At 40.7% G+C, this 20,918-nt stretch overlaps 1 protein-coding gene across 1 annotated transcript in view; it reads left to right on the top strand.

Annotated features, from left to right (window-relative positions):
• Positions 1-20,918, top strand: part of PDE11A (phosphodiesterase 11A) — a 369,842-nt gene that overhangs the window by 235,937 nt on the left and 112,987 nt on the right. Inside the window, exon 10 of the mRNA XM_012650811.1 lies at positions 5,216-5,266. Within this exon, the coding sequence (XP_012506265.1) occupies positions 5,216-5,266 (51 nt within the window). The remainder of the gene's footprint in view (positions 1-5,215; positions 5,267-20,918) is intronic.

The following is a 20,918-nucleotide window of genomic DNA, read 5'->3' as shown; positions in this document are numbered from 1 at the left end:
ATTCTTTAATTTGTTAAGTTTTATTCTCAACTAGAGAAATTTGCCAGATTTGTAGTCATTATTTATGCTATATAATGAGTGTATGTATTTTATACATATCTCTCCTCTTCTTATAAAGACACCGGTCATAGTGGCGTAGGGCCCACCCATATGAACTCACTTTACCTTAATTATCTTCTTAAAGAACTATCTACAAATACAGTTACATTCTGAAATCCTAGGGGTTAGGAATTGAATAAATGAATTACAGGGAGGGGGTACAAAATTCAGCTCACAAAAGTAGCATTACTGAAAATATTCCAGACTTAAGATGTTTGATAAGTTTGCAGGTGAAATATTATGGTTCTGTGTATCAAACCTCAAACAATGAGGCTAAGTTAGAGGAACTGGGCACCACCACCTTCCTGAGTGCATCCCAGGAAACCCTTTATGATTAAACAGCAGGAACTGCTTAGAAGGAGAAAACTAGAGTATTCTTAAGGAGGACTTAATGGTTCCCTTGTCTTAAGGAATCTGCTCCTCTGGTTTGTTGGTTTTTCTGGAGATCCTCACAAGGAACAATGCTACCACCCTCCCAGACTGTGGTTTACCAAAAGTTTCCACTCCTGCAGAACAATCTCTCTGCCCGTCCACGTGGGAATATACTCTTTTGGGAGAAGGTGGTTAAAAGATTCTTTAGCTAGGCCACTCCTCTGCCCCCTTTACTGGTTCTGAATTCTACAAAAGGAAACAGGGACTATCTGAACAAGAAGATTCAAAAGGTAAAACCAAAAGCTTCCTATCATTAACTTTGTCAAATAAGGTAGAATAAATATTTAATAAATTCCCATGGCCTTAATAGACTAGCCAGTAAAGAGGCTTACAGTCTCAGAATGAAATCCAAAAGGGCTTTGACTCCAAGTTGTGACCAGGAAATTTAAAACTCATAAGAAAATAACCAAGGCATTTATTTCATTAAAGTCTTAAACTATTCATAAATTTAATTTCAGATGTATCATAGACCTGAAAATAAAAGATAAAACTATAAAGTTTCTAGAAGATCGCGTAAGATATATATTCACCACCTGGGGATAGGAAAAAATTTCTTAGAAAGGATATGTGAAACAATAACAATAAAAATCATTGACAAATTACACTTCATCAAAATCTAAAACTTTGTTCATTAAAAGATACAAGTCATAGACTGGGAGGTAATATTTACAAAACGTACATAGACAGGACTTCAATCCAAAATACACTAATACAAAGAACTCCTACAACTCAAAAACAAACAAAACAAAAGAAACTACTGTAATTTTAAATGAGCAAAAAGTCTTAATCTGTAATAATTGTCTGCTTCACTGATTCAAACAGTTTCAATTTAGTGGAGTTAATAGCTTTTGAAAAAATAAATAAAGGAAGTGGGAAGAGTTGATTTAAACAAGGAGTGTGGGAGCAGGGGATAGTACGTTTTGCATACTAAAAGCCTGGCTAAGCACCACCTGGTGGCAGAGACTTTTGAATTGCAGCTTGAGCTTTTGTGGGATTTTGTTAGAGGTAAAGGTAAATTTCGCAGATTGCATCTGCAAAACTAGACTTGTAAACAGTGAGAAATTCTAATAAGATGACAGCCAAATTAAATTTTACCATAGTAAAACCAAACCAAAAGAATAAAATCTATTCAATTTTTTTTGATTGAAAATACTGATTAATATTAGGAGACAATGAAGACAATGTGATAACATAATATCCTGCTACATATTTATATGATAGAATTTTAATTGAATATTAATATTAGGTTATTAAGTGTGGAATATCTGATTTCCTTAAGTACTAAGTTTGACAGTTGATATCTCTGACATTTCACTTAGACACTTATTGGTTTTTTTTATTTTTTTATTTTGAAGGTACACCCTCATTCTTTCAAATGCATGTTTTGGCTTGTGATTATCTTTGAAAAATTTTTTAAAGCAATTTTTTTGAAACCATGGATAAGTCAAAAATTCATGCTATTTTTGAATATGAGTCCTGTCATGGAACCAATGCAGCATAGTATAGACAGCTCAAAATAATGAAGTCTTTGGGAGGGATGTGGCTAATAAACACACAGTACATCAATGGTTTGAGAAGTTCTATTCTGGTGATTTTGATCTTGAAAATGAGCCACAGCAGGTGACCTGAGAACAAGGTGGATAATGATGAGCTGAAAGTGGTAGTGGAAACAAATCCATCTCAACTTGTACATGAATTAGCAGCAAAGTTTGATGTTACTATTCCAACAATATTGGACCATTTGAAACAAATGGGCAAGGTAAAGAAGCTGGATAGATAGGTTATGCATGAATTAAATGTGCATCAGAAGAGAAATCATCTGAAAGCTTGCCTTTCCTTGCTGTCACGGCATAAAGGTGAACCATTTCTACACTGTATTGTTATGTGTGATGAAAAATGGATTCTTTTTGAGAATCACAAGTGTTCGGCACATGGTTGGACAAAGATGAAGCACCAAAACACAGTCCAAAACCGAATATTCATCAAAAAAAGCTAATGGTGTCTGTTTGGTAGTCCAGTGCTGGTATTATCCACTATAGCTTATGAAACCTGATCAGTTGATTACAGCAGACATCTACTACAACCCCTTGGATGAAATGATGAGGATGCTTCTGATTAAGCAGCCGAGATAGGTCAACAGAGACAGGCCAATCCTCTTGCAAGACCACATGTCACCAAAAACAACGCTGCTCACACTGCAGAGGCTGAATATGGAAACTCTCTGTCATCCACTGTATTCACCAGACCTTGCACCAACTGACTACCACTTCTTCCAGGCTTTGGACCACTTCTTACAAGAAAAAATATTCAATTCTCAACAAGCTGTGGAAAACGCCTTTCATGATTTCATTATCACTCACTCTCTAGGCTTCTTGGCTGCTGCCATAAACAAGCTACTGTTAAGATGGCAAGACTGGGTCAATAGTTCAGGCACAAACTTTGATTAATTTGGACTGCTTCTTGTTTGAGATATAATAAACGACATTTTTGATTGGAAACTGGACATTTTGTACTTAATGCCCTAATACAATAAATATGAGTTGGTTATTTGTGTGCCACGTATTCAACATATATTATTGTATTTAATCTTCCTAAGAACTCTGTGAAGTACAGGCCCACTCCACGGAATACCTTCATGGTTAATATTTTCCCAGTGGAAAACCACTTCATTTTTAATAACCAAACCTCATGGAACACACTTATCTCTCAATACAACATTTTTGTGAATCCCCTCCAAAAGGTAAAAAAGGGTTGAGAAAACTATAGAAAAAAAGTAAAAATCACTAAGAAAAATGTTGACAATAGAGAAGCTATTACTTAATACAAAGAAATTTTTGTTGATGACTATATTAATTATGATTAGAAAATAACATTTTAAGCAACTCTAACCTAACATTATTTTTTTGTTTCATGTGTACCTATGAATTTTACTGTGTTATGGATGAGTTTTAAGAAGTTTTTGTAGATCTTACAATGCATTATAATTTTTTCCAATTATAAGAAAAATAATGGAAAACAGGCTCCCTGTTAGTGTTTTCAGGTGGAACTTCTGATTTTAAAGAATATGTTACTGATGTTAAGCAGGAGATGCCTACATAGTATTACTATTATGCCATTTTACCAATGAGGTCCAAAGAGTTTAAGTCACTTGCCCAAATTCCCAGAACTCAGAAATGGAGGTGCCCTGGCAGTGTGGCCGTAGAGGCCATGTTGCCACCCCCATGAGACACTGCCTCCATCGTTGCCCAGTTTGCATCACACAGATGGTGTGGCCTGGGTCAGTGCTTCTCAAAGTTCTTGATTAACAGGTTATTAGGTTGGAATGTTACCAGATTAATATGTTACCTAAAAGGTAGTTCTGTGGCTCATTAGATTTGAGAAATGCTGAGTTTACCAAAATAAAACATGTTACTCTACTTTTCAGAGCCAAATGTGTGCTATGATTCTCTAAGGCTGGTAGGCGAAGAAGGATTTAGCACTTCCCAGATCTTTTTGTTTGAGATTTATATAGATTAGGAATGTGTTTAGCAGCATAAAACATATAACATATATGTATCGTGTGTGTGTGTGTGTGTGTGTGTGTGTGTGTGTGTATGCATATGGCCTTATAAGATACCGATACCGACTTTAAAAATGTGTGTTTATTTATACCACAAAACAAGAAATCTGGGGCAGGGCGGCCCAGGGCTGGGCTCATTTCTCTTTCTCTTTCTTGTCTGCTGTCCTTAACAAGCTGGCATTCACACTCATGAGCATCACCTCATAGACACCACATCTTACTGCCTCTCCAGGCTTTACAGCTGTGTTCCAGTGAGAAAGGAAAAGGAAACAGGCAACTACAACACTCCCACTTAGAATTCATTGACCAGGGCAGTGTCACCAAATTGGGTTTTTTTACTTTTGGGTTTCTTACCATTAAGTCAATAAGTTATGATGTGGTAATAAACCACAGACCTTGGTTTCTTGCTCACTTGACATGCCATCAGCTGCAGGTTGGCTGTAGTTCTGCTCAATATGTCTTCATTATTTGGGGGCCCAGGCTGAAGTAGCAGCCTCTCTAGGTCCATGTCCTTCCCATGGTGGAGGGAAAAAGAAAGATGACGGAACCATGTGATCGCCCATAAAGACGCTACTCAAAAGTGGCATTCGTCACTTTCCCCCACATCCCATTGGCCAAAGCACGTCACATACTAAGGCAAATGTCAATAGAGCAAGGGAGTATAATCCTCTTACAAAAAGGGTCTCAAATATCTAACAATATAATCTTTCCTATATAATAAAAGCAGGCAAGTGAGAATAGGTGAGGGAATGGAAGTTGAGTTGGAAATCTACAGCATCTGCCACAGGATATACATGCACATATGTGTAGACACACATGCACGCCACCTTTTTATTTATTTTCAGAACATTTCACAGGACAAGTATTCACATCCTTTGGGAACTGTGGTCTTGAGCCACATCATGTCCCTTTGATGAAACAACTGCCTGTAGAAAGATCCTGGTATAAAATAGCCTTTAACGTGTGATCTGTGTAAGAGACTCTGATCGGACATGTTATTTCTTGTCATACATTAAAATCCACTGTTATTTTGAGTAACATACATGAGCAAAGCTTACTTTTAAGCCAGGAGAATTTCATAATATAGTCATGTCTAATTATTAATGTTCTTTTCTTCTGAATTAGGTGCTATCATACCATGCGACATGTTCAAAAGCTGAAGTTGACAAGTTTAAGGTAAGGAGAAGGAAATGGTTGCCCTATTAGAGCATAACGTTAAACTTCACCTGCACTCCTGACCCTTTATCACTTGCCTCTGTAGAATTAGTCCTGTCTACTGGGAGTTGGGGAACTGTAACTGGGCAAAGGTGTGTTTGGATCCTTCTGTTTTAGAGGGGAAAAGGAGGATATATATAAGTGAGTAGCCCCCTCATGATCATTTAAATGATCCAGTATTTCTTTCCATTTGTTAAGTAAGCAAGATATCAGGGAAAAAAATCTGTAATATGGTGAGGATCAGGACACCTAGTTTTGGCATGGGTTTTATCTCTAACTTGCTATTCACTTAAAATCTTAGGGTCTATATCTTCATCTGTAAAAATAAGTGAAGAGACTGAGATAATAATAGCTAGCACTTACCAAGTGCTTCCTGTGTGCCAGGCATAATCAAGGCACTTTACCTGTGTTAATTCATTTAATCCTCATAATCGTCTGTAGTACATACCATTTTACAGATGAATAAACTGAGGCATGGAGATGTTGAATAACCAGGCCAAGGTCAAACAATTGTAAGGGGTATAGCAGTCTGGCCCCGGAACTGGAGTTCTTAACCACCATGCTTCACTGCCACACAGGGTGACCCCCTTGCAGCTTCAACATCTGATAAGTCTGTGAATGAATGTTAGATATTCCTTTTTACCTTAGTCACCACCATTTTCTTAAATACAGTTCAAAATTCTTGCTTGTCTCTCTGCACTCCTACCAGACAGTTTTTAACAACAGTCAAAACGTAGGCATATAGGGAAACTGATTTTCTTCCCTTTTGAGAGATTTGGTGTCTGCCTTTTTAAATTTATGTAGAGGTTCAGAGAATTATCAGGAAAAGCTACAACAATGGTAAGAAGGATCATGTATTGTGTTACAATATTGTATGTAATATTACTTGGTGATGGCTACTTTTCTAAGAGTTCCATTTGCACAGAGGTGGCACAGAGGCCTTTGGGCCTGATGACTGAATCAGATCATTAGAAGAATTGAGTCACGTGAACAGTAAAAGGGAAAAAAAGAAGACCCAAACACTGAAAGTAGGGATAGGAGAATTAATCTCACGAGGTCAAGGGGCAGTACATCTACACTGGCATATGAGCTGCTTGGGCACCATCCAGGGATATGGTTTATTATTGGCTTAGAGAAATGCTTAGGGGAAAGACCTGCAATGATAACTCAGATCAAAGGGCAAGATATGGTGCTAGCAAGAGGTGACAGCTGACAACAGAGAAAGCAGGCAGAGCAACCAAAAGCACAGCAGTCAGGGCCCATTTGTTGTAGAGGCAAACATCCTGCACACTGACTAGAATGTGAGCTCCATCTGGGCAGGGCTTTTGTGTCTTTTGTTCACTGCTGTATCTCCACTGCCTTTTATAGTTCTTGGAACATAGTAACACTAAATAAATACTTGTTGAATGGATGAATGAATGCATGAATGGCTAAATAAGTCCAAAGAGCATCAGTGTTCTAGAACTCAAAACAATTAGTCATTAAGAAATTGTAATATATAATTATCTGATGTATTTTTATAATTTTACTTAACATACACACTTTATAAACATTTCTCCATCAAAAATATTTAAAGCTTTTTAACTTTAATGAAGTTCAGTTACCTAGAAATCTTATTTATGGAAATACCCAGTTCCTGCTAAAATGCTAATATAATGTCTATATTATTATATTTTTGCTTTTGTTATAATGGTCATCATTGTGAAAAGAGGTAAGGGGTAGGCAAGGCTCACAATGGACTAAATATGACTGCAAGAGCTACTTCATGGGACCTGTCCAGAGCGGTAGCAGGCCAACCTTTCTAAAAGTTACTGACCTTTGTTCAGGCTTAATTATTTGCTTAGAGTAAGGAAAACCCCATTGTCCTTGAATTTGTCATGTTTTTCTATTATTAGCTTAAAAACATACTAAAATACGGAGTATTTAAATTTGAGAACAAAGGGTTATTTCATCTTAAAATTGTCAAGATTATTAACTTAACTGATTTATTCCAGATTTTATCCTGAAACATATTAGCTAGTATCCTATTACAATGTAATTGAGACATAGTAGATAATTATAACCAAGTGGCTTTTTTTCTTGATATATAAAATAAATAAAACATTATCATAATTGGTAGCTGATGTCTGTTATAACTGCAGCAATAACATTAAAATGTAGTGTACTTAAAATAATACTGCACATAGACTATGAAAAACATTTATCAAAATTCCAGGCTGAAATATGTGCAATGGCAGTTCCCTAACATTGTAGTTAAATAACAGTAAATAAATGCTTTGTTTTGACCAATGTATATGACAAACTCTGTTTACATTCAAATATATTGTAACTTTTGCTACCTGCAGTGTTTATTTAACAGAGATAGTAAAAAAAAATTTTTTTAAATGTGTGCAGTGATTCGAAATCTGGAATCAGAGTTATCCATGAGATTTCATGAGTTAAAGGGTGGCTGAGTCCCATTGTATTGGATTATATCCAGCTGGGCCCAGGCTAGTAATCTGTGATTCAGAGATTAAGCCAGAGTTTGGGAAAACACTGATTTCATCATTTAGTGCTAAAAAATCTAGAGGTCAAATGCTGCATATACGCATATGGCAGACTTTAGTTGAAAGACACACTGCACCACATCTGAGATGCAGAAATGTCTGGGAGACCAGTGAGATATGGTTATTTACCAGAGAGACTAAGAGGCCTCCTGAGTCAAGAATTCTTCCTAATGGTGATTAAGGCTACAGGCTTCTGTATCTAGATGATTCCAAGTTCAGTATGGGGTTTACCTTGGATTTATCCCTTACCTCAGCCTCCCACGGATTCACGTTTTCAGCTGAGAACATGAGTGAACACAAAAAGCATGAACTTTAGTATGGTTCAGTGCATTAAATACTCCCAATAGCACAGGGGCCAGAGTGTCAACAGCACACAACAGAAAGCAGGAGCCCAATGGAAGGAAGCATTACTACCAACCAAAGGCAAGGCACCCTCCTACCGGTATGCCTGGCAGAGGCTGGAGGAATCAATATAGGCTGAGTGGTCACATTTTAAGGACAGGTAAGGTATACCCTGAGGACTCCCAGAAGTAAGTAGGAGAGATTGAAATCCTATACTATTGCAGAGTGTGATATGTACTATTGATTACTCTTAATTTTCTACCATTTGTACTAGTAGGTAGTGGGGCCCAAAGGAAGACAGATTTCATACAAGATAAACCTGTAGTGAATCATTAAAAATCATTAATGTTAGGCTGATACCACCTCACCCTGTCTCACATCTTGTCCTCTTATCTCACATCCCTTCATGTTCTGGAATTTTTCCCGCTATCCTGGGATGCTAGGGTTGTGGAGGAGGTGGTGGTGTTTTTGTTTTGTTTTGTTTTGTTCTGATAACCCTATTTCCTCTGTTGGGAAAAATCTCCTAGAGGGGTGTGTCGTGGTGGTTGAGTGAAGAAGAATACACTGTGAAAACCTTTCCAGAAGTGTCCCTGGACTGTCCAGCCAGGATAAGTAGATAAAACAACATATAATTGCTCATCCAAGAATATCAAAATTTGGGCTTATGCTTCCTGGTTCCGATATAATATTTATACCTTGGGAAATAGTCCATTTTGTAGGACCACCTATACACAAAAAGATGACAGAACTTCCTGGAACTAATGAATTAATTGTTTTTAAAAGTCTGATTCAGGTTAAAATATTAATAAATTATCCTTTGTGGATTGATTGCCCTGTACATCTAATGAGGAAACCAGGATCTAAAAAAAATGGTTTTTCATCCTCATTAACATTTACTGATCTTCCATGAACTTGAAATAAGAAAGTTATATATAGAAAATTTGTGCAGATTTTAGTGCCTGTTTATATCTCTTCAGCTCTGTGCTAACAGGAATAATGTATAAAGACCATATTGACAATTACATCTCCTTGAAGATGGCTGGTTTAAAGGCTTTTAATAACCTGAAGATGCCAGCTGTGATAACATAAGAAAATGAGTTTAGTACACCAATTATATGCTCTCGTAATTTTATGTACTTTCCTCAGATTCCAATGTGGTGGACAGACCAAACAATTATCACTATATATTGCCAGTTTACCAATTAAAATCAACTCATGGACGTTCTCATGTTATATGGCCGCCTTCTATCATCCCCTCTTTCAATTCAGAACTGCATGGGTTATGGCTGCAATCAGAGATGAACTCGTTTACAGCACTATAACTGCCTCAGTAATTAAACGCCAATAACTCATGTTGGGTATCCAGGTTTGGACTACCTCTTACATATTTCAAGTTTTCAATGTTCATGCCTAGGCCAAAAATTAATATCCTGGTAAAGTAAATAAAATAAAGTACCAAGAATAGGCATTTCTCGTAGCATTTACATACCGAAATAAGAATGGCTGCATCAAAAATAGGATGTTATGGCCTGCTCTGCAGACTGAGAAATGGAATGTGATTTACTGGGCTTGAAAAATAATAATAGTAATTCAGACTTCAGAAGACACTTGGATCCATGAAATAGTCTAATGTGTATAATAAGAAGCTTCAGCCCTCAGGACCGCCCTTACAGTTATGCCGTATGTCTGCCATATGCCCTGCACAAGGGCCCTAGAACAGGGAGGCAGGGGTGGAAGCCGCCCCCTTTCCTTGGTTGGCCAAATGCATGGGACGCCTTTAAGCAATTGATCCTGGGGCGGGGGCGTGCTCCTTTTATAAGTGGCACAAGGGTACCACCTGTGCTAGCTACTGCCCTGCCCAATCTATTTCCAAAGCCATGGAAAAGCCCAATCCTTGCAGCAGCCTCTTGCGGAGGAAGAACACACTATGTAGAGAGGGGGTAACACCATGGCATTTACCCAAACTCAGGTGACACAGAGAACCCCAAGGAGGGGGGAGGTGGAGCCTGGCCCTGTGGAGGGCTGCCCATGGATGAGGCCAGAGAGCTCAGTTCCCACCCTGATCAGTAGGAGGCAGCCTCCTGCTCCTCTCCCTCAGACAGGTGCCCCCGCAGAGGCACCCCCACAGCCCTGGGGATAGCCCAGGGCCTCAGGGTGCCAGAGAGGGGACAAAAGCTTTCTCTTATTTCTCTGCAGTCTCCGTTCTCATGGCCTTCCAGAAATGCTACCCTCAGAAATCTCAGCAGCGGCTTTCCGGTTCAGCTCAGCTGATTTCTAAGGCGGTTTAGAAGACGAGCCTGTAGCGGCATGAAAGGAATTTGGGTATCACATTATACCGCACCTATTCTGTCTCCTCCCTGTCCCCACCTCTTGAATTTAGGAAGTTGTTTTGACTTTAAACAGTATTTACGCCAAGTTTAATATCCAAGTTTTTTTTTTTAATCGTCAGGGAAAGTTATTGAACCTTCCCCAGGAAATTGGCTGCAGAGGAAACAGCTGCCTCAGCGCCCTGAAGGGCAGCCCCCGCTCGCAAGGCGGCCGCCCAGCCCGCGGCCACGCGGCGCGGACACGGCCGTAAATATGTGGAGTGCTTTGCGTTCAAATGTCCGGCTCTCTTTATGAATTGTGTCTTAATCAAATGCCACATCAGAAAAAGGATGGTTGTACTTTGTCACTCTTGCGTGTTGAGGCTACTGGGGAGGCGGCGGCTGGGAGGGGACAGGTCTGGGAGCGCAGACTGGCCTTTCCTACTGCTGAGCTAAGCGGCTACGGATCGAGGACCCTTCAAGGACCCGCCTGACCAAAATACATCCCGTGGTGACCCTGCCCTCCCCTTGGATCGACTTATACAGCCACTGTTTATCACTTCTTTCCGTTTAAAACAAAGCAGGGACACTGTCTCTAGAAGGCCCTGGGGGGAAGAATGGGCTGCCTTTCTCTCCCCTGCACTCCCCACAGTGCCCTTATGGTGCAGGGAGTCCGACCTGAGGCAGTGAGACCAAGAGCACAGGGAAGCGTCCTGAATGTCCAGCAGAGAGCAGTGTGTGGCCCAGTGAGAACGCTGACCCCTGAACTGTGCAGGGAACTGTAGAAGTTAAAGGAGGCAGAAACTTCCAGAACACTAAGGCATCCAGAACTGTATCACTCTCCCATCTTTCTGGTCTTCCTCTGATTAGAGCCATTGGTAACTATAGATGTAGAACCCCTTGTAGCCCTCACCTCAGTGTTTTGGGCTTGGCTTAGCCATCATGATGGCTGATGTCCCCTCAGCGGTTTGTTCCATACACGCAGAAGCTACTACCTCCTGACAGGCCACCCTCGCCCTCGCTCTCTGATGCACACTTTGGCTACAGTTGTACAGTCGTCCTTGAGCCCTCACCCCTCCTCACCCCACGTGCTCTACCATCCATTCTGCCTTCAGAAGGCCCCTCACCCCCGTCCATCCCCACAGCCCTGACCAGCTCAGGTGCCAGTTCTCTCCCACGCAGGCAGCTGCGTGCTGCCCTCCTCCTCCTCTTGACCCTCTGCCACACCCGTCCTGTATACAGCTGCCAGATGAACAGCAGAACTCCTCCTCTGGTGCCAGGTCCCACTTCAAAGCTTAGCATCTTCCACAGGCCTCTAGATTCTGTCAATTCTAATTCTTTAATCGGACATTAAAAGTACTCAGAACTCTAACCTCCAATTCACTTTTCCAGCCTGTTTCCCACCCATTCCCTGCCCTTTCCTAACTTTGTTCCTCCCTTTCTCCCCATCTCTGCATATTTAAAGTCCTAACAATCCACATGTCCCTGCTCGGTTGCGCCTGTCTCCCTGAAATCATTCTAGTTGTTCTTCAGACAAAAATGATCTTCTCATTTTCCATTCTTTTCACCATCCTTGTCACTTTCTACCTTGTAGTATTAATCTTGGTGTCCTACCTAATCACATGGTTAAACTAAAAACATTTTTAGGAGAGAATCCTTGACTTACTCATTTTTGTAACCTTTCTATCACCTAAAGCCATGTTTTTCACTTGGATGCTGGAGAAATTTCTTCCTTGTGATCAAATTCATTGAAATATTTGCCATTTTTATGGCAGAGGAAATTATAATGTGTGCGTAGAATTTTGAAGCAGGGATCTGTGACAATGGGAATGTCTGAAAAGTTTTTCTCAATTCTTGCTTTATATTGTTTAAAACCCTTTGGCTTGGTTCTTGGTTGTTAGTTTCCTGGTTTTTCTGGGCAGCCTAAACTGTATGAAAACACAGAGATTGATTTTCTTTGTTTAGGATGAGTGCTGGCCCTATTCTCTTCGGAGTGCTCTGTAATGACAATGTCTCTCTTCCCTGCTGTGGCCAAAAGCCATTTGCCTTTAGTTCTTAGTTGATTCAGCAATTTCTTTACTATTAAATAAGATTCTTCATTTCAGTATCCCTCTACCACCACCCTGCTGACTGAATTTTTTAGAACCTATCATTTTCTTGACCCTCAAGATGCCTTTCTAATACTTTTTCATTTGTATTTTATTTACTATTTTGTATAGTCCTGTGTTCTGTCTCTCTTGCCTATTTTTGAAATCATGTACCAGTTTGACAGTTCTTCATATTTTTTTCTCAATTAAAAATTAATCCATCCAAAAGCTTAAAAATGTTTATGAGCCATGTGCTATTGGTCCCAAGGCACCATATGAAATAGGAAGTTAGCAGACAATGTCTGACCAAAGGGCTTTCTCCAGTCAATAGCCAGAGCTGTGCCTTTACACAGTCTTTGTAAGACCACGGACGCGGTGAGACCAGAGCATGAGCAAATGTGTGAATAGACAAAGCAGCCACCAGACCTTTTGGTTCATTTAAAATTTCTAGGCTTCAGGTTTCCTTATCTGCAAAACAAAACCATTTCCAGCCATAATTTTATGAGTCTATAAAATTTATTTCCAGGAGGGAAGGGGAAAATAAAACACAAAGCGACATAAATGTTGACAAAACATCTTGGGGATTTTATGATTTCCGAATACTCAAAGTTTTGAATGTAAGCTCTGTTTAAGAATTTGGGTATTTGGAGAAGATAGCTCAGCTTGATTTAATGACATACTATAAGCAATTTCCAAAGCCCCCCAGGACTATATTCTATTTGAGGGGTAATATAATGTAATAGTGCTCATGAGGAAGACAAGTGATTACGTTAGGTAAGACAAGAGTCTTAATCTCATCAGTATAGAAACTGTACACTCATGCTATCTATAAATGTTTAAATAATGATGTCTTCAGTCATAAGAAATAGCGATGTATAAAAATGTTTTCACGTCCATTATCTCACTGGAGCCTCACAGCATCTTGGTGAGGGCAGGGTTAGCATATCTCCATTTCATGTATGAGGCAACTAAGAACCAAAGAACCCATCTGCTTTGGTTTTTCCTCTCCCATATTTTATTCTGCCCTTAAAGACAATGCTGCTCTTCAAGTGGCTGAGTAGGAAAATGGAAGCGATGTCATAGAATTTTATCCTTAAGTCATTTCTTTTCATTCAGCTATTATTACTGGAAACTGTGGCATTTTGACACTTTTGAGGTCAAATAAGCATGAATGGTGATGATGTCTGAGAAAGACAAAATTTTTGGCTGAACTTAACATAGACATTTAAAAAGACTGTTCGTGGCATTCTCTGGGCAATTAATATATAAAGCTGTTTTATTAGAAACTTCTTTTTGCATTATGGTTGTGCTATCCCTGTGACTTCTTGCTCTGAATTTTAGACTGCTTAGAAACCTAAGGAAATTGGAAACAGCAAACACTATGGAGACATTGCATCATTCTTAGCAAGAGAGTATATGATCCATTATTCTGACATCTCGCCTGTCATCCATATAGTCTGATTGGCCATCTAGCTGTATAGAAATCTCTCAACATCTGGAAAGCTCAAAGGAAAAAGAGCAGTCCCACTTTATTATCCTGTCCTCTCCAGGCCTGCCAAGTACCTCGTAAGAAAGGTAACAAGGATATGAGATTGCAAACATCAGTTTGATGATAAAGCACTTGTCAAGAGATAAAGTCTTATGTTTAAGGCATGAGAACTTATGAACTAGAGACTATTTGGGGGAAGATATGAAGTGAAGAATGTGAGACTGGGTTTGCATTTATGCATTTGCTATAGCGATCCTTGATACCAAGAATGTCATGGACTGTCACCTGCACATCTGAAATGTGACAATTTCAACATAAACTCTCAAGGTAAATTTTTAAAGATTTTTCAAAGTTTCTAGCTATTCTGAATTAACTGCTGATACTGTCTCAATTTGTGTGTGAATGTGTGTGTGTTTATATGTGTACACATACTTCAACTCAAAGCTATAGTCACGTGATTTGAAGTTTCAGCTCTGGCTTTAGAAAAGGATCTCCGGACAATTCGTTGTCTCCAAAGAGACAAGCGAATGGAAAAATCTGTGAGAAAACAGGGTCTGAGATGAAGCACTTTGGCCACTGGGTGCCATCCTTGCTCCACGTAAGGATTTGCTGAGCCACATTTCTAGGAAAATGGTTAAAACCCAAAAGACAGTAATTTAAAAGTAATTTCAAGATATGATAATGTTTGTATGTGCGCATGACCTGGAATACGTCAGTGACACAGGCAGCTTATTCATTTGCCCACGAGTGAGGCGGAGGGACTGGGGAACTCTCCCCTTCGGTTCAGCTTTAAGAACAAAGCCCGGGTAAGGCCCTCGTGTTTGCTGTATCCGAGCGAGGCAGCGTGGAGGGGCTGGGAGTCGTCCGTGAGGTGGTGCAACAGGTATCCAGGTATCTGGAGGTCAGCGGGTCAGATGCCCCATTAATTATTTTTATTGCTGTGTGTAATTGCAGTGCGTGTACAGCAGCGGGACTTGAACCCAGCTGTTCGTGTGGCTGCACTCCGTCCCTGCAAATGCATTCCTCTCATTGCCAGAGCTGGCAGAGACATTAAGCACACTTTGTCTTCCCCTTCCCCAGAACACTGCATGTTGGTGGAATGGTTTTGGGTGATTTTTGCTTCCCTAGAAGCAATTCTTGGAGTTTACAAAGACACTACCTTAGCCAAGCATTAAAACATCCACAGTCAGTATCTACACACAATTTTTCTATCTTTGGATTTGATGCTCATATAAATAAAGCCAAGGAATTAAACTCCGCATTATGGGCAAGAATAACCACAGAGAATATGCTAAGACTGTCATGTAATTCAGGTTAATGTTTCCATCCAGGGGCTCAAACATTTGGCTGGGACTGAAAGGAATTAGGCTATACATGAGTAAGAATTTTAATAAAAACTGAAAATCTGTTATAGTCCCACTGTAACAGAAACTCTAGAATCCTTCCTCTAAGATTTCATTGTAGAAGGGGTCTAAGCCCAAAACAGATTTTCCCTCATCCCCGTAGGTTGGGGGTCACTGCAGCTGGCCTGAGTTGGCCCTGGAAGCTGTCCCTGAGCAGCTGCCACAGGCACTCTTTAGGCTCACTGTAATCACATCCACACCCATGAAAGGACAAAGTATGAGAAGGGCTAGTGAGAACTTACACTCAGGTTTTTCTCAACCTATCCGAGGATAAAAGGCTTAAGTACTATTCTGTTGTTAAGCATCTACAGGTGGATGGACTTTAAAATACATTTCCTGGGCTTACTGTAGGAAAACCCGATACCAATTATTATGTACTTTCAAATATTGCTATTCACTAAGAGTAATGCTCTTACAGCTGCAGCATTCTTGCTGATTCAAAGCGCTTTCACAGCTCTTCTTTCGCTGAATGTTAGCAGCGCACCTCTGAAGGAGGCCTCAGCGGCCGTATCCCATGTGTGTATCAGGCGGCCTAGGCCATTTGGAAACCTCGGTTCCTGCTGCTGAGGCCCTCTCCTGGGACTCTCCTCCCCTGTATATGATCAGCCTACTCAGTGAGACCGTCACCTGGAAAATAAACATTTAATGAACATTACCAGCTTCCAGGTCTGTTTTGGTACCTTACCTGTATTAACTCTACTTATGTATTTAATCTTCACAAAAACTCTATTATTGGCCGGGCTGGGTGGCTCATGCCTGTAATCCTAGCTCGCTGGGAGGCCGAAGCGGGCAGATTGTTTGAGCTCAGGAGTTCGAGACCAGCCTGAGCAAGAGCGAGACCCCGTCTCTACTAAAAATAGAAAGAAATTAATTGGACAACTAAAAATATATAGAAAAAAATTAGCCGGGCATGGTGGCGCATGCCTGTAGTCCCAGCTACTCGGGAGGCTGAGGCAGGAGGATCGCTTGAGCCCAGGAGTTTGAGGTTGCTGTGAGCTAGGCTGACGCCACGGCACTCTAGCCCAGGCAACACAGTGAGACTCTGTCTCAAAAAAAAAAAAAAAAAAAACTATTATTATTTTTTTCTTATTTTACAGATGGTAAAATGGAGGCACAGAGAGAAATGCCTAGTTAATTACAGTACAAATTAAGAAATCAAAACTGAGTTTGCACACTGAATTTGTAACATTCCCTTTTGAAATGATTTGGAACTCTTTGTTTAGATCCTTCTGGCCTTGGCTTGGCCCTCTCCTTATGGTCTGCTGTGAACCCTTGTACTATCTTGGCTTAGTTCCCTGATATGAGCTCAGACTTCACCATACTCTGCTAAGAGTGTTTTTGTTTGTTTGTTTTTGTTTTTAAGGTTACACAGTTTGTAAAGTAATCCAGCCCCATTGTTTAGGCAGATGTGCTTCCTTAGCCTGCAGTATTCTGGAATATCGACCTCAAGGAATAGGTTTGTGGGGTCTAACAACACTTCTTCCCTCCAAAGGGTAAATTCAAACAATTCTTGTGCTGAATGATCCCATTCCTTTTGCTACTAGGTTCATTTTCCTAACATATATTATAATCCACCTCCCACCTTTCTGGGGACAAAGGAGTTCTGTGAAAACCAAGCTTTGTGATTTCTGCAGGAACAGGTGGCTGTCCTCACCGCTGGACTTAAGTTTGTCAAACAACTTTCTAAAACATTGAAGCTGGCTTTTTAGGAAGAACACTTTGTACTCTTCCCTGCAACACCAACAGAAAAGACTTAGAATTCAGAAAAGAAAGAAAGGAGAGTAAGAGGCTTTCTGTGACAACATTGCTCCAATGTGAATCAAAAGAGAATTGCCCTCCCTTTAAAACCATGGAGAAATTTATGCTTCTGCCTGAAATATCTTTTAAACCATCAGTGATCTCCTTGAAAACAGCTTTACTCTGATTCTCTGAGGTGTTGTGTGTGAGGGTGAAAGCTGATTATATTGACAACACCCTGAAAGACCAAGGGCCCAAGTATTCCAGTGTTAGGAATGTCCCTATCTGCCCTGGGCTGTGATCACACTTCTCCACATTAGCTTTTTCTCTCACTTAGGGGTAAATTTATTTGTGAGAAGTCAGGGTTGAGGGCGCAAGGTCCCAGATGTAAAATATTCTTCCTCTATGTAGTATACATGTGCCCACAGTCTTCCCAGGAAGGGTTACAAATGGGAGTGTAGAGCGCAACTAAAGGAAAACCTGCCCCGCTGAATAGGCTCCTGCAAAGCCAACTGCTGTGCTCCAAGCCACCTGACTACTCGCAGGGCTGGCTGCTGTGACTCTGTGCCAAGCACCCGAGCTACACCTTAGACCCAATGCGAAGAGCCTCACAGTACAGCACTGAGCCCCCAGGTGTGATCACCGTAGACTGGCTTTCTTCACAAAGGATAAATGTGGCCTCTGTCAGAGCCGAGGTTTCACATCTTTCAGCAACACCCTCTAGGAAGGAATTATGTATCTGAATTCCTGTGTGGAGAATCTCAGGGACATTTTCTGATTGGTCCAACTTGGTTCATGTGTCCATCCCTGAACCGATCAACCATGATAAGGAAGGTGCTCATAGAAGAATACGTCGGTTCCCAGGTGGAAACATGTGATTGGAGTGGAAGAAGGACCACCTCCCGTAGAAGGGAGAGAGGTACCGAGCAGAGAGTAGCGTAGCTGTCCTACACAGGTGAGGGGTACATGCACATAACTTCCAGATAGCCCTCACTTATGGCCAGCCCGACATCTCCTGGGACATAGGTGAGATGTTCACAAGGGCCCCTTCATAACGTGTAGACCCTGGGCAACCCCCATGAGTGATTTCTCTGCTGAAGTGGTTCCCCAAGTGATGTTGGCAAGATCACGTTATCGAAAAGAATGTTCTATTATCTCCTTAAAGCATTTCTATTTCCACAGTTAAGTAGAAATCAGGGTGACCTCACTGATGGTCACCCTGATTTGGCTCTGAAACTCACCTAAATATTACAAGGCAAATAAAAATAATTTCCAGGGACATGCCAATTAAATTCATCCAGGCACTCCTCATTAATGACTATCTCATTGGGTCACATCAGATCAGCATCTTTGAACACTGGAGTCTCTAATATATAACCAGAAAAGCCCTCTGTAACTGGATCAACCAATAACCCACAGATTCCTTCTGGGTAGTCGTTTCTTCATAAATTAATTAGGATCTACTGGAAAATTAAGCAGATCAAATAGGCCTAAGATTCCTATATCCAATGTTTGAAACTCATAGTAAAATAACTCAATTCCTAATCTACTTCCTGGCCTCATTAGAATTCAATTAGTAGAAGGACATTCTTTCCTAGAGGCGCATTGGCAGATTTGTGTGTGAACAGTTAACCCGGTGTTAGCAAAAGCAGTTACTTGTATCCAAACAGCTCTCTCTGACTGCAAAGATGAAATCCCAAAGCTGTTTAGTCGGGACTATGCTTATCCTCCCACCAGGATGCAAATATTTTAAGTGGACAGAGTGAGATAAAATGCAGCCAGTGCAGCCCCTGACACTGACCACATCCTGTGGCTGCCGGATTTTTGGACTTGAAGGTCAAGGGAGGAAGGTCAAGGAAGGGACACTGGGGACAAGGAGACAAAGAAAATTTTAAAAGTTCTTGACGTTGTTGAAAATTATGTCCTGAATAAAGAAGTTTGGACTTCAAAATGTAAAAACACATATTCTCCGAAAGGTATGTGTAGAAATACCCACATATGTCTTGAACAGGAAGAACTGCTCATCAGACCATAAAAAGCAGGATATTTGAGGGTAAGACAACCTCGAGGTTTTTTTGTGGTTTTCTTCTGCAGTATTTTCTGCAGTCTACTTCAGATGCCTGAATGTAGAGATTTATTTTTCTTCTAACAGGGTATGTTATAGTTGTCACTCAGCCTTGAAATAGTCTTTCTCTCCAGTGGAACATCAGGCCAGTAATATATTTGCGTAGCTATTCCCTCCTGTCACTCTTCTGCCAGCACTAATGCGTCAGCATTGCACAGCAAGCCCAGCCAGCCAATGGCAGGCCGTGAAGCTGCTGCCTTTATGGGACTTGTTTTCAAATTGTTCTCAGTCACCCAGCAACAGGAAAAGGTATTTTGTTGGCTCTTTCGCTGTCAGCTGGAAAGGAGGAGGATCCAGATGGGCTCAGCTGTGAAGGTCAAAAGGAGACATGGGGGGTGGGGTCAGCAGATGTTTTGGACACAGAAACCTCTTGGTGGCAAACGTGGTATTTTATAAGTATTGGATTAAAGCATGATGTTTTCATCCCCCCAAATAAAAATCAAATGTAAAAAATATCGGGGCAGGTAGTTTTAATCTGCAGTGTCATGGGCTGCATAAAAGATAGATGTGGGTGCCCGATCTTATCGGCGCCATGAAAGGAAGTGCTGCTGAGTGCAGGGCCTCCGTGGGAAGTGAATGAGGGCTTTTGGTGTGGAGGCAATTGAGCCTCTGTCTGCTAGAGGTAGGATGCCATGCATAGTGGGTATTCTAAAGGCAAAGTAAAACCCCCAACTTACTTTATCAATATCTGATCTTGTGAATTATCTTGCCCTTAAAAAATTTCTTCATTCTGCTTATCTGTTTAGGCTGATTTTTTTTGTCCCCCAGAGAAAAGCAAAGGAGAGGGCCAAGGAACAAATCAAGGTCACCTGGGCCTTCAATAACAGGCTGTAGCGCCATTCATCTACTCTGAGTCCTCTTTCGTGTGATCCTGTGCAATTCATAGAGGAAAATAAGGTTTTCCTCTTTCTGTTTTTATTCTCTTGTTACTACAGCACAGAAAATTAATATTGATGGAGTGCATATGTGAATCAAAGTGATTAGGGAATGCTCCGAAAAGAACATGCTGTAAAACAGACAAGGGAAAAATAAAATCTTAAACTGACAACACCCAGTCCCTGCTGAGGATCCGGCCTCTTGGCACCTCAGTCTACACGGTGGAAAGGCATCCACTGTCAATAAGGAAAAACAGTTAAACTCCAAATGCTTCGATGCCAGGAACCCACGTGTATCTTGTGGTTGGCTGGAGACCTGACGGCAATGCAGGGCCCACAGTTTGCCTTGTGAGAGCTCACTCAGTATAAACCCTTCACTGCTGCTCCCCAGAGCATCCGCTGTTTGCCAGCTTAGAGCAGCAAAATGGAGGAAGGTGCTCTCTGCTTTTCCACAGAGTTAGTCAGATTGGAAATTAACCATAATTAATAGTAATTATAATTAACAACGGGCAACATATCAACTTAGATCCAATACTATTGCATGCATGTTAACTCTGTAGACTCAAATTAACAAATTAGTCTGTGAATATCATTTTTGCATACCTCTAATGGGTATAAATAATGATACAGTCAAATTTTCCTTAACTAAACTCTAAACTACTTGAAATTGCCGTATCTCCAGTGCCTGACAAAAATGCCCTAC

The sequence above is a fragment of the Propithecus coquereli genome, unplaced genomic scaffold, assembly GCF_000956105.1.
Source record: "Propithecus coquereli isolate 6110/MARCELLA unplaced genomic scaffold, Pcoq_1.0 Scaffold34, whole genome shotgun sequence".
In the NCBI taxonomy this organism is placed as follows: Eukaryota; Metazoa; Chordata; class Mammalia; order Primates; family Indriidae; genus Propithecus; species Propithecus coquereli.
The sequence above is the reverse complement of the archived record's forward strand: the minus strand, read 5'-3'. Positions and strand labels throughout refer to the sequence as shown.